The sequence below is a fragment of the Aristolochia californica genome, unplaced genomic scaffold (genome assembly GCF_029961685.1).
Source record: "Aristolochia californica isolate CCGP_79_NKW_82.1479 unplaced genomic scaffold, dmAriCali1.0.hap1 SCAF_5, whole genome shotgun sequence".
Lineage (NCBI taxonomy): Eukaryota > Viridiplantae > Streptophyta > Magnoliopsida > Piperales > Aristolochiaceae > Aristolochia > Aristolochia californica.
In genome coordinates, this window is record NW_027182214.1 from 728,430 (window position 1) to 742,874 (window position 14,445).

The 14,445-nt window shown below is 37.4% G+C and overlaps 2 protein-coding genes across 2 annotated transcripts; one reads left to right on the plus strand and one right to left on the minus strand.

The window, feature by feature from the left end:
- Positions 1–1,814: 1,814 nt before the first annotated feature.
- On the plus strand, positions 1,815–8,501 carry LOC137965794 (syntaxin-71-like). Its single transcript, XM_068812141.1, has 9 exons — positions 1,815–2,129; positions 2,210–2,335; positions 6,890–7,055; positions 7,156–7,241; positions 7,444–7,512; positions 7,596–7,640; positions 7,883–7,945; positions 8,085–8,161; positions 8,260–8,501. The coding sequence occupies exons 1-9, from the start codon at positions 1,974–1,976 to the stop codon at positions 8,273–8,275; spliced, it is 804 nt and encodes a 267-aa protein (XP_068668242.1). The 5' UTR covers positions 1,815–1,973; the 3' UTR covers positions 8,276–8,501.
- Positions 8,502–9,176: 675 nt separating this feature from the next.
- On the minus strand, positions 9,177–14,180 carry LOC137966447 (pentatricopeptide repeat-containing protein At2g33680-like). Its single transcript, XM_068813059.1, has 3 exons — positions 14,100–14,180; positions 9,756–12,326; positions 9,177–9,201 (listed from the first exon to the last, which is right to left on the minus strand). The coding sequence occupies exon 2, from the start codon at positions 12,224–12,226 to the stop codon at positions 9,878–9,880; it is 2,349 nt and encodes a 782-aa protein (XP_068669160.1). The 5' UTR covers positions 12,227–12,326; positions 14,100–14,180; the 3' UTR covers positions 9,177–9,201; positions 9,756–9,877.
- Positions 14,181–14,445: the final 265 nt, after the last annotated feature.

Genomic DNA, 14,445 nt, shown 5'->3' on the forward strand with positions numbered 1-14,445 from the left:
AGCATCTATGCAACAAAATAGAAGGCAAATCATTAAAAGTGCTCCAAGAGGCTTAATGATTCCCATCATACTAAAGAAAATCCGGTTGTTAACTTCTCGTGCCATTGCCATTGTGTGTCTAGGACCGACCGACCGACCGACTGACCGACGTCCCCCTTGGTGCAATTTTAACAATTTCATTCAACCCACATCCCTTATATACCATTTTGGATAACAAAAGTACAAAAAACAAGATAAAGCCATAAGCCTTCACAATGTGAGGGACTTTGAAACATATTCTAGGAATATTAGTGAGTTTCATAGTAGATGAAGCTTAAGGAAGAAACAAACATTGTTCAACGAGTAATCCTAGAAAATTTTCATGGGAAAGGACAAGGACATCTGTGCTTTGTCTTTGAGTGATGAATTGGATTACATGTAAGAGACAAAAAATGTTGCTTTCCTTGTATCGAGGCCATTGTTTTGTTTAATAAGCAAAGAATAGAGTTATCCAATTTGTTATGCCAAATTAATTTTTAATTGGGGAGATGAGAAAATCAAATCAGACATCGGTTAAATAGAGTTGTCTAATTGTAATTTATATGAAGTTAATCGGGTGTTTTATTTCGATAATTTTGTAAACTCTTTGAAGCAAACTCAATCATGAAGTAATATTAGTTATCTATTGTTTTCTCTTCTTGGTTTTCCACTACACACAAATCATTTTCTCTTCTAATTCCTCAAGGCTTGTTTAGGGAGAATTACTTGCTTCACTATTAGTTAGTTGATCTATTACTCAACTTCACCACCACTTTTCCAAGGCTCCCAAATCTTGTAATATGCTTCTTTCTTTCGCTATTCTATTATAACGGATTTATACTTAAATCAGGCTTAGCGAGACTTAAATCGAACTTGAAGTGACCTATCTATAACCCAAATCGAAACGTCCATTTCTCTCATATTTGGTATAATATATATATATTTATATATATTGGTAATCATTGAGCATTGGTTGCTTATTTGCCATAATTTTCCTCAATTAATCTAAATTTTAAAGAATTTTATATAAAAAGTGTTATTATATATCAAATTGATTAATATCCTAGGGCTAGAAAAACCAGAATCATGTAGAGAATAATTCATTTTTTTACTTCATCATTTTTTAATAATTTTTCAAGAATTAAAATATTTTTTAAGGAACTTCGTCGTAACAGCCAACATCGCTCGGTTTATGAAATTATATATAAATATCATGGATGGAAAATCTCAATTTTCAACAAATCTCAAATTTTTTTATCAAAGAAGATAGAAAGTAGATGTTTTTTTTCAATTTCTTTCCCAAAATGAGATAGAAAAACTCCAATTTTTTATTCTATTTCTTATCATTTTTCTTCATTTCTTTGCCACTAATTTAATGGTAAAAAACGTTAAAGAATTAAGCTTTCCACAAATTTAACTCTATAGAAGGGCAAGTGAAAGAAATGTTATCATAGATTAACTGCAAAGAAGAAGAATATTACCTTGAGCAAAGCAATATAATGATAATTATTGAACTAATACGGGGAAGGTCTTGTATGTGAGTGGGAAATGTTGATGGTGAAAGTACTTTCACTAGTCAAAGTGACAAAAACTCGTAAAGTGAATTACCTAGCTCATTTACTTTCCCTTGTTCTTACGAAGAACGAGCGAAAGTGAAATTCTACCCGTCCCCTAGTGAATCACTTACGGCCCAGGCCCAGGTTCACTAGGGCAGACCTAGATGGGCTGTCTTCCATAGTGCGCCACTGAGGCAACCTGACACGTGGTTTGAGCTGTTACTAATTTCTCATCGACAGACGAATTCCCTTTCTCATCGTCAATAGGAAGGAAGACTAGGGAGGAGTTGGACTTCAGGGAGGAGTTCGCGGCTGCAGATCCGAGGACTGGCGATCAGGTTTCTGGTTTCTTCTACTGCTTTTGGAGGTGCAGTGCTATTAGTGTTTTAACACTTCAAGATGAGTGTGATCGATATTCTCACTCGCGTCGACTCGATCTGCCAGAAGTACGAGAAGTATGATGTCGACAAGCAGAGACTACTTAACATCGCAGGCGACGATGCATTTGCTCGTCTCTACGCTTCCGTGGAAGCGGACATTGAAGCAGCTCTCCAGGTCCGTGCCCTTCTTTACTTTTTTGTCTATAATAATTGCTAGGTTTTTCAGTTTTCTAATCTGTGCTTCTGTCAAATTAGAAAGCGGAGACTGCTGCAGCGGAGAAAAATCGGGCGTCTGCCGTAGCTATTAATGCTGAGATTCGACGTACGAAGGCTCGATTGTTGGAGGAGGTTCCGAAATTGCAGAGATTGGCGGTTAAAAAGGTGCCTTTGCGTAAGATAGCGGATTTTTAAAATTTTACTCTTATTAGACTCTTAAAGCTTTGGAATGAATATTTTCGTTTGACTTGTGGATGATACTAATTTGCGTTAATTTGACACCGCATAGTATGCGGATGAGTTACTAATTTGAGTTATTTTACACGTCGTAATTTGCATTTGTCGCATTTCTATCTACTTTTAGTGTATTTGTTGGTGATCTTTCGGATATTCTGTAAAACAGATTTAGCAACTACGTTTAAGTTGAAGAAATGTCGTCTTGAATCTTGATACATTAACAGTGTCTACTATTTATCTTCGTTACCTTCTCTAATAGTTTTGACCTCTCTTTTTTGGAAGCCATACGATGAAAAGGAAGTTGGACATGAACTGGATAGCAATGAATGATAATGCTAAGACTAGATGTTTTCAGGGTGTCTAGTAACATTACATATTCACTTTGTTTGAACACTGGACGTTCTACAATGTTTGGGTAGTGGGTCTATGTTTCTTGTTTGTCTTAGCTACACTTGTAGGAGTATCACAAATAAAAGGCTATGCTTGTAGCACCATAAATCCTGGTGAGAGTGACCAATCTTCCTATCTGTAAAATGGCTGATAAAAGAATCTTGAATTGTATAAGAATTGCAAGATACATCTAACTGTAGCAAAGAGAGGAAGTACTCAACTGTAGCAGAGATATGAAGTACTCCTCATCATGTGATAGGATTGTTTTCCATGATTTTTTCTCAATCAAAGGTTGTTTTGTATCTTGGCTCAAATTCTTTAGTGCCTTTTGGGCTTGCTTATTTAAATTTTCGAGCTGAAAATGTAGAGAGCACCACAGGAGAAATTGAATCTGATGCAGAATGAGGGCTAAGTAGTTTTATAAAGGGACATTTTCACATTGGGGGGAGGGGGGAGTGGTTCTTATGTGTGATCTTGGTTTAAGTTTTGAGTTTTTGTTTTTTATATGTGATCTATGTTATTGAAACGAGACTACTTCTGCTATCAATCAGGTAAATGATGGGAAGGGCAAATAATGTCACTCTTTACTTTTTGAATAGTAAATTAATTGCGGGGGATGCAGCGCATAAGATATACTGATTTGGGACTAGCATTTGGATTGCTGGGTATAACCATGTTTGTAAGGTAAAACTCTAGAAGATAACTGTTGGAACACTCATACATCACAGAGCAGCAGGTTGGACACTGAAGTATCATCTTCAAAATATGAATGTGGCAGATATGAGGATGTTAAACTATGAATGGGTGGCAGTACTCAGAAAGATAGAATTAGAAGTAAACATGTTAGGGAACTTTTGGAAGTTGCCCCAATTGGAAAATAAAGGTTCAAACAGTTGTTTTGAGGTGCCAGGCACTTGTTTAATAGCACCTATGTACACCCATAAGCAGTGCTTTGTCAATGAACACTGATTGGTGGACTGACAAGGAGTAAGGCAAACGATGACATGGACCTAAATGGTGAGGGAAGGATGAAAGTAGACTAATGGAGTTAGCAAATGATCAATCAGCATGAAGTTAGCAAGGAGTAAGGCGAATGAGTGATGATAACTACACATGATAGTGTGTGCAGATTTTTGAAAACAACTATTTCATGTCAATTGTTCCTTTGCTTTCATGCATGAAATGAGCAGTTGTTTTGGCTGACTAAAATCTCTAGAGCTTAGCGTCAAGAGAACTCACTAACATCTTATTTAACTCATTTAATCTTCTTCATCTTTCTCACCTGTCCTTTAAGAAACATTTGTGGAAGGGCTTCTGAATTCGGCAGTTCTCTAACATAACTCATAACAAATTTTTACCATTACATTCACCAAACATTGATTTCTCTTTCTAGGAAAATAATGAAAGAAAAAATTACGGTCAAAGTTAGGCCTCGGCTTCAAATCTCATTTGGACATGGGTGTCATGTGTGGTATGTCGAACTATCATTTAGAAAAAGAAAATAAAAGAGAGAAAATGAAACTATAATAAGTTCAAAAACTTATTTGTCACATTTGTTTTCTTGGGCAAACTCTCAATGGTCACACATCATAGTCCTATATAATTCAACCCTCGCATGAGTGAGTATTTAATATGAAGTTCTCCAAAAAATAATTTGGTTACCTATATAAGAAACCGAGTATTCTCAATCGAATTATTGCTAATAGAATGGACTATATGTTAAAGAAGAGATTTAAAGAGTACTATGACTGTAGTAGGTTAGGTCATGAGTGAAAGGCTCTCCCAACAATTAAAACCCTTCAATTTATCATTTTTTTAAATAAGAAAAAGTTGTTCAAAAAATGATATTTTTGAAAAATTTATGCTTATCTTGTCTGACATATTGGGATACCCACACCAACCTAGAGTTATCTTCATGCCTTATGGTTGTGGGGCCCAGCTTGGGGTATGGACATGGGTTGGACCAAATTAGAATGAGATAGATTTTAGCATCTGACTTTCCACATTCCATCAATGCAAGTTTTTTTTTTTAGTATTGCTTAGCTATCCAACATTTCATATCAGCGCAAGCGCTCAATTCCACATTCGAAGCTTGGAGGTAGTGCCATAAGGGCTATTGACATTCATAGTTAAGAGTTTTCAGAAAGGTAACAAAGCTACTTGATCTGAAATGAAAATTATCATAAATTGGGCTGTTATGTCTCAAAATGGTAACCTACGGAAAAGGCTACGTGGAACTAGCATGAGAACCTTCATGAAAGGTGAAAAAAGGTCATTTGGTTTAAAGTGAGAATCTTCATAAACAAGGCCATCAAGGACACTAATTTTAGGGGTGGCACTAGGTCAAGCCAGCTGGTTCACACTCAAGATCAAGCCCTAAGTTTGGCTTGTTTGCGAGATCAAGTCGAGCCTGAGCACGGCTTAGCTTAGTTTGAGGGTTTGCAAACTGGCCTGAAACTATATATGTTTACCGAAATGTCATTGCCTAAAATACAAGGAGGCCTAATTTCTCCCAGCCGCTCAAACCAAGATCTTATTTCGAACAATGCAGGCAACTCTTTTGGAACAGGTAAGCTCCTTTGGTTCTCTTCCATCTGTGCTTTTTCATCTTCTTTTTCTGTGTTTCCCTTGTCCATTTTGTTCTATTCAATCACCATAGGGAATGGTGGCACCAGTCATCCCAATAAAAAAAGAAGGGAAAGGGTATGACCTCTCCCATTTTTTGTTAAATCTTGGGAGGGATGGCAGCATGCACATGCTAGGGCTGGCCGTGTGCCCCATGACTTACGGACACACATGTATGGACACTCACGCACACACTGCCACAGCCACAGTCACACACTGCACTCCCACATCCACATCCACACACCTCACTCACACACACACACCTCTCACACACACACACACACACACACACACATCAACACCACCACCAATTAACTCAAGCTTGAGGTCAAGTATGAGGGAGTGGCCAAAGCTCAAATCAGCTGTTTCCACCTCCCATCAACATAGAAACATGGTGGATTATAATGTCCATATGGAATCCAACGTGGAGTATGGACATTGGATTGGGCTAGCTAGCGTAAGATAGGCTCAGGGGCTTCATTTTCCTCATTTCTGCAGTTTTAAAGTTTTTGGAGTATCTCAAGTACGACAGAGTGGCCATATCTTGAATCTGCTGTTTCTGCCCGTAGTCATCATAGAAACAAGGTGGATTATAATGTCCATATGGAATCCAATGTGGAGTATGGACATTGGGTTGGACTAGTCTAGCATAAGATAGGCTTTAAGGGCTTAGGCTTCCTCATTCCCTCAGCTTTAAAGTTTTTGGAGTATTGGCTCAAGCTCACGTATGAGGGAGCGGTCAATGCTTGAATCAGCTGCTTCTACCCTAAGTCAACATAGAAACATGGTGGATTGTAATGTCCATATGGAATCCAACATGGAGTATGGACATTGGATTGGGCTAGCCTAGCATAAGATGGGCTTAAGGGCTTAGCTTTCCTCATTCTTTCAGCTTTAAAGTTTTGGAGTATTGGCTAGGTACCTAATACTAGCATCTATGAGGCTATGCATCTTTGCTTATGGGGTTAAGTTACATTTTATATATAAAAAAATTGCAAAAAGTTAAGCTATTATTTTGGACATATTTGGAGAGACTCAAGATAGTTGTCAATGTTTCAGTAACTTGCTCTCATTGTTCCCAATCAGAAAATCGAATTGCTGATAAATTTTCCTTGGAAAGGATGAATTAACTTTCTCTGGTTGTGATCAGTCCTCCCTCTCTTGTCATCTGCTTGCATACCCTTGCAGCTGCTGTTTGGCTTTTTCAATTATTTTCTTTGCTTGCAATGAAATTATCGTATCATTGAAGAAAAAAGTCAAGCAGTTTACCTGACTTTGTTAGTGTTGTATTAAATATTTTTTATCAAGGGAATTGAAGAATTAATTATCTTGATATTTCTTTTCATAAAACACTATGGGATGTGTCTTTTCTTTGAAGATCATGTGATGACTCTCGTCTCCTGATGAACAATCATTGGATACGCAAGAACCTTACTGGTCATATCTAAGGATATTGTATATTCACAGGTTAAAGGGCTTTCTGGAGAAGAACTAGCTGCTCGTAATGATTTGGTTCTTGCTTTGCCTGAGAGGATTCAGTCCATACCAGATGGCACTGCCACTGGAACCAAGAAAAATGGTGGCTGGGCTGCTTCTGGTTCTCGCACAGGAATAAAGTTTGACTCAAATTCAGGTGGTCAATCTAACAGAACTAGTAGTTTCATTTTATCTGTTTACATTTCTTTTGGAATATACTATGATTAGTTTTATCTATTTATTTAAACTTGCTGTAGATGGAAGGTTTGATGACAAATTCTATCAACAAACTGAAGAGTCAAACAAATTCAGACAGGAGTATGAGATGCGGAAAATTGGACAGGTATATTCTCTGCCACTTCCCTACTTTGTTGTGTTTGGCATTCATAATGTTTGCTGACAGACTTTACTGTGAGCAACCGAAATGATGCACTCAAATGTATGTAAGATAATTTTGATTAATTCAGCTCACAATTGACATGCTTTTCTATTTCCTGTTGGTGGTATCCTCTCTTTCTGGATAATCTCATCCGGCTTTCTTGCAGGATCAAGGGTTGGATACTATAGCAGAAGGATTGGATACATTGAAAAATATGGCTCATGACATGAATGAGGTTTGGTTTTTTTCAGGCTTGATTCTATATTAGCCTGTAATTTCAAGAATCTGGGACTTACACCTTGTTGTAATGCGATACAGGAATTTGACAGGCAAGTACCGTTGATGGATGAGATTGACACAAAGGTGAGAACTTTTTCTTTTGTTCGTTATTGTAAGCTGGTACCATTCTGTGTTGAGCTTTCATTTGGACATACCGTGGATCCGTTTATTTCCATTTTAGCTTCTGACCATTCAACCTGTTGGAGCCCTACATAATTTGATTTGTTGCAAGATTGCTGCTCTTTTTCTGGAGTTGCTACTTTCTCCTTTGAGTGTGCCTAGTTGATATCTTCTTGTGTATAATGTTTTTGTCCTGATGCAATCAGGTGGATAGGGCAAATGCGGATCTGAAAAATACAAATGTCAGACTAAAGGACACAGTTATGCAGGTAATTTGGTCGTGTACCATTCTCAAGTTAAAATTCCAAAAATGAAAATTGATACCCATTTTTCTAACTGTTAGAGCTCCCTTTGGTGCCATTGTTACTTGTATAATGCCTCTAAATTCTCTGTGGTCGTTTTTTACAGCTAAGGACTAGCCGTAACTTCTGTATCGATATCATCCTGTTATGTATTATCCTGGGTATTGCTGCCTATTTGTACAAGTATGCCTCTCCTTTTCCTTATTATTTTAATATTTTGATCCTTGAATTATTACTGAACTCAGTTAATTTATTCCAAAAAAATTTCTCCTTTATTGCAGTGTATTGAAGAAGTGACACAATCAAACGCTTTTATCACTGCATGTGTTGTTCTCTGGTGTTGTCTTTCGTTGTGTGTATTCTTCTTCTCTACTTATTTTTGGTTATCAGTTTCCTTCTCCACACTTACAATGCTCCTTGTACTGGATTTTATTAGATATTTTTCTTTTGGAGGTTGGGTGTATAACTCACTGTACTGGATGAATCATATATATGCTACTTATCTTTTTTTCTGTACCTTTTACCAATCAGTTGGTTAATTCCCTAGGGACATGGAGTGCCAGAAAGTGTAATGTTGCTTGCTGCATTTTCATTTTGATTACCAAAGACGGTCGTCCCAGAGGTCCTAAAACTAGAAGCTCCTTAAAAAAATTTTTGGACCTCCAATATGCTCCAGAGAGTAGTAGAGATGAATGATTTCGTAGGATATTTTTCTAGTAAACTATATAGTCCTTGTTCACTATTTTTCTAAATAATCTTGTTTATTTTTTTTGTAATTTTTTTATTCAAATACAACCTTTTCTCTTTGAAAGATCATTTTCCTATTATTAAAATGTTAGCCAAGTTCTTATCAAATTGGATTCAACTGAACAGTAGAGAAACAGGAATACAAATGGGGAGGCAATAAGAGGTGCTGAAGTCTCTATTTATCATTGATCCCTTTTAGGTTCTTGTTAACTAAAATACAAATTGAAATGCTTCTCTGTGCATGATGAGGGAGACAAGATTGATCGTTTTTGTTCTCAAACTCCAGTAGCCTCATGCATCTGAATCAGTTTCTGAAAGCCTTTTCCTTGGGGATGGAGCTTTCAAGCATCTTGCAAAGATTCTCCCTCTCTCATAAGAAGGTGATGAATACTTTCTTTAATGATAATACTTACAAAGCTCTATGATTAAGAGTTTCTGCACGTAGGAAGCTAACTCTGAAGACCTGTTCTGAATAACTAGGAACAAAAACAAAAAAGAAAAAGTCAGCTAACATAATGATAAACCACAAGGATTTTTGTCATAGAATTTGCGCAACCTAATAATACGCTCCCCGTAAAGGCTTTACACTTTTTGTGCGAACATGGAAAAATTAAATGATGAATATTTTTTTCTTTGATTTTTGTTGAAAAATTATAATTTCAAAAAATAAATTCCTTTTAACCTTTTTTTCGTGTGTGTGTGTCTTTTGGCTGTCTTTTCTTATGTACGAGAGTTCTTATTTGGGCAATAAGAAATTCATTTACATATCCTTTTTAACTTCTTTGGGACAAGCCCAATTGGGTTGAAAACTAGTCCACTAAGGAAGAAAATCTTACCAAGAAAACATTTAAATTTCCAGGTACAGATATGCATTTCCGGCACTAATTATACCAGAAAATCTATTTCTACCTAGAAATATTTTCTTACCATTTTCTGGAAAAGACTAACGGGGGCCTAAATGTCTGATCAAACAGAAAATTTACCCTTTATGTTAATCTTTCTTATGATTCTCTATTGGCACAAAACAGACCTAGAAAACAAGTTGAGTAGCTGCGCAACAGCTTGAAGTGGACGGATCCCATGACTAAGCCTAAATATGTTGCTTTTATTATCCTCTCTTTATGAATTTTGTCTTAACAATCAGCTTCTACTCTAAATCCAACTCCTTCCAACCTTCTTCCCTTCCAGGCATTTCGTTTCCATCACTTCTCTAACCTTCTTTGCATCATTCCACCTCTCACCAACAGAAAATAATTTAGATAACAACACATATGTTCCAGTGTCACACTTCCCTAACATAATCATCTTAGCTGCCACAGCCAGGCCTAGTTGAATGCATCCGTGTACAATACAAGAACTTAGAAGTGTTCTTAATATCACAATACCCGGTTCAATTTTCATTCCTTCAATAAATTCTACTGCCTCTTTAAACATCCCGGCTCGTCCAAAAGCATCAACAATGCACGAGAAGTGCTCTGTCATTGGGCTTATCTGATATTTTTCACTCATCAAGATAAAATATTTGATTGCCTCATTAGCAAATCCACCATGACTGCAGCCTGATAGAACTGCAAGAAATGTCACGCAGTCAGGTTCCACTCCATAAATTTGCATTTCTTCTATGGCCCTAAGTACTTCTGAGCAGTATCCATGTTGAGCATATCCAGCAAGTAGAGCATTCCACAGAACTATATCGGACTTGGGCATCTCCTTGAAATACTTGATAGCATTTCCTATTTTTCCGCACTTGGAATACATGTCAATCAGAGCACTCCCAACAACCTTATGTGTTTCAAAACCAGATTTAATGATAAGGGAGTGAATAAATTCTCCAATTTCAGTGGCGGTTAGTTTAGTACACGCTGTTACGGTGCTAGCGAGAGTGAACTGGTTTGGTTCGACTCCTTCCTGCAGCATTTTAAAGAGAGAATCCACGGCTTCCTCATGGTACCCGAGTTTTGTATAACCAGATATTAATGCTGTCCATGAGATGACATCTCGCCTGTGCATTTTTCCAAACACCTTTCTCACGCCACTCAGGTCTCCACCATCAACATAAAGTGAAAGAAGGGCGGTTTGAACATAGATAACAGTCTCAAATCCACCTTTAATTATAAAAGCGTGAATCTGTTCTCCTTGATCAACCGAGTGTAGGTTAGTACAGGCCATAAGAGCACTAATACAAGCAACGGAATCTGGATCCACACCTTCAGTTCTCATTTTACAGAAACTTACGAGTGCTTCATTGGGAAATCCATTATGAACAAAACCTGATATAACAGTGGTCCAGGAGAATAAGCTATGGTGGTCATTAATCTGACAAAAGATTTTAAGTGTAATCTCCATAGATGAGCACTTAGCATACATGTCCATTAGAGCCTCCATAACACACAGATCTGATTCAAAACCAGCTCTAAGAGCAATAGAATGGACCTGAGTACCCAAATCCAAGCACTCAGAAGTAGCTGAAACACCAAGGATGCAAGCTAGAAGAATGTTGTCTATGACGCTCAATTCATTGTAAACTAGACAGAAAAGCTCCATAGCATCTTGAAGAAAACCACTACTGGCATACCCATCGATCAATGTGGTCCAAGACATGACATTGCTGCTACCTGTATAAATCAACATATCCGAGGCATGACCCATTGCATCACAGTTAGCATACATCCCTACAAGAGAGTTCTCTACACATCCATCACTCTCAAACCCAAACTTAATAACCGAGCCATGAATTTGCATTCCCATTTCCAAAGCATCACAATTATCAACTGCACTCAGAAAATTAACAAAACTAGCCCTGGTAGGTGCAAGTAATGAGGCCAGTATCCACTTAAAATTCTCAACAGCTTCGGCTAAATTCCCGCTCTTTGCGAGTACACCAATCATAGTATTAACAAAAACAGCATCCTTGTACACCAGACCATCAGAAACCTTCCTCAATTCATCCAAACAGTTGAACTGAGCATAGAACTCAACAAGTCCACTTCCAACAAAGGCATCACCGCCAAGACCAACCTTGATGGAAAGCGCATGACTTTGCAATCCAATCCCTAAATCGCCAGCACTGATGCAACCTTTCAGGAGACCACTAAGAGTGAACTGATCAGGTAAGACACCACACAACAGCATCCTTCTTAACCATCTTGAAGCAAGCACTTTTGATCCAGATATAAAATACCCACCAATTATAGTATTCCAAGACACAACATCTGGGTGAGTAATTTCATCAAAGACCCTACAAGCATCTTCCATGCACATGCATTTAGAGTACATGTTCGCCAAACTGTTCGAAAGAAAGAGGTCGGTTCTGGGAACCGCCTTGAGCATGTGGGCATGGAGGGCCTTCCCATAAAACAGAAATCCATTTTCTGCACAGATTCGAAGTTCATATGTGTGATTTTTGTGGAAAGATCCATAACTGCCTATGGAGGAGCTTGTGTAACACCTAACTGTATTAACAACCGTCTTTGACAGGCTAAGTGGCCCAAACCAACGCATGCCCTTCAGTGGAACCAATATGCTCCATCAAGAGGCAATATCCAATATCAAAAACCACTAAGAAATTGCAGTCCTTTTTGAGACACTTCTAAGTCCTTTTCTGTACAACATTAAAACTAATTGTTATGATGAAAAATGAAATACGACTTACAAATGAAAGCAAAATAACATAAACAACTTAGGGCATCTTAATACTTGAATCAGTAATTCAAAATCAGGTCTAATGTCTCCCCATCAGGTATGAATTCATCCCTATCTGATAAATCTGAAAACATGCCTCCTTGATGCCGTAATTATTATGTAATTAAGATGACAGTAGTTGGCGCCACATTAGTCGCACCACACTAAGCCTAAGACCCATTGAGTGAGTAGACCTAGGACACTAGATTTCTCTTTTGAACTTGAAAGAGACTCCAACAAAAGTCAAAAGTAAGATAAACATATTCAACCCCTTGACATACTCAAAAGAGTACAGAACACTGTGGAAGAGAAATGATGTCAGTTCTAATGAAAAATAAACACATATAGTTTACTTAGGAAATAATATTTGCTGCAAGAAGAACCTTACTGTCCATTCTCAATTTTTAGTGGATTTGCATAAGATGTACAAGAGCTTACAGTGGTGATGCTACCAACCAGATAATAGAACATACCATTTCAGCACAAGTGAAGACACAGGACCACCCAGTTAGGAGAAACCTTGATAGCTCTAGCTTGTAATTAGACAGAGCATGCCAAAACTACCCGTGTGCCCAACTAACACACTTGCACCTACTAGAATTCAAACCTAACCCTTAAAATTGAATTAAATATAAAGAAATACTAAAAAAAACAAATTAATACCGATGGTTAACAGAAAGACCAAAAGAGGGCAGAAGGAGAGATAGAGTAATTGAAAAAAGATCATTGGCTGGCAGCAAGAGGCTGCAGAGAGAGAGAGAGAGAGAGAGAGAGAGGTGATTACTGTGGAAGGGTTTAGGACATGGCAGTGCACATGAGAAATAGATGACTCAGGGAAAGAGAAGTGAAAGTGAAAACATATTCTAGGGTAATCTAGTTTCTGAGGCTGATATATTTTTTCCCTTTTTTTTTTTTTTTTTTGGTTAATTTGTCCCCACGGAAAGTGCAGCAGGATTATACTTATCTTTGTTAGTGAGACCTCATAGAAAGTGCATAAAGAATTGGGTATTAAGAGGGATTGGTGACTTTGCAACCTTAACAATTATAATTTTGAAACATTCTCACACAATTAGATATGATATTAAGGGAGAAAAAAAAATCAGGTTGCTGCAAAAGATTCTTCTATATGTTGCTTTTAAACTGACAGTAGCTAACTTGATATACAAATAGCTAACTAGGCATCTATTATACAATAATAACAGAAAATTCTACAAAACGTAAGTATTAAGTACACTCCATGAAACAGTCGTTAACAGTAGAAAAACTTTCGAGTCAGTGACTAACAGCAGTAATACTTACTACATTGTATTTCAGAGATATAGCATTTCAGTAATTGCAAATTCGGTCAGATCTTACGTTTCTAAGATCAATCAAAATGACAAACTCTTCTCTGAAGTACACAGAAATCGCTGGGCAATTACCCAAGTTACTTCACTCGGAAAGAGATGAGACAAAAATGTCACCAAAAGAAGGAAGAAATGTTTGGGATCCCTCAATTTGAAAGAAAAACAGAAGTGAAACAAAACCGGTGGAGGAATACAAGTGAGACCGAGGGAGAAGCAGAGATGAGTTGGAAGAGGAAAAGAGACCAGCTCACTGCTTCCGGAGGAGAAAATCGACGCACGAACAGCATACATGTTAGGTTTGGAGAAAACAGGAGAAAAAAAAACACTCAAATGAATAGATTGCATACCTTGGACCCCCCGAGGAAGAATGGGAAGAAAATCGAGAGAGTAGGTCCGGAGGAGGCGCTACCGAGTTGGACGAGAGCTGCGCCAGCGCCGAGAGGAGGGGCTCGCAAGTAGCAATAGTGCACCCTCTAAGAGAAATTTTATTTTTAATATATATTTTTTTAAATGAGGTAATCTATTTTTTTTAAAAATAATTATATAAATTTATTTTTTAGTATGACGAAATTAGGGATAAAATAATTATTTATTTTTATTCAAATTACTTTGAAAAAATGAAAGAGGTAGGTATAATTATGAAATCCGAATTGGACCAACCTAACCTGCCAACTTAACAAGATGGGTCGTCCT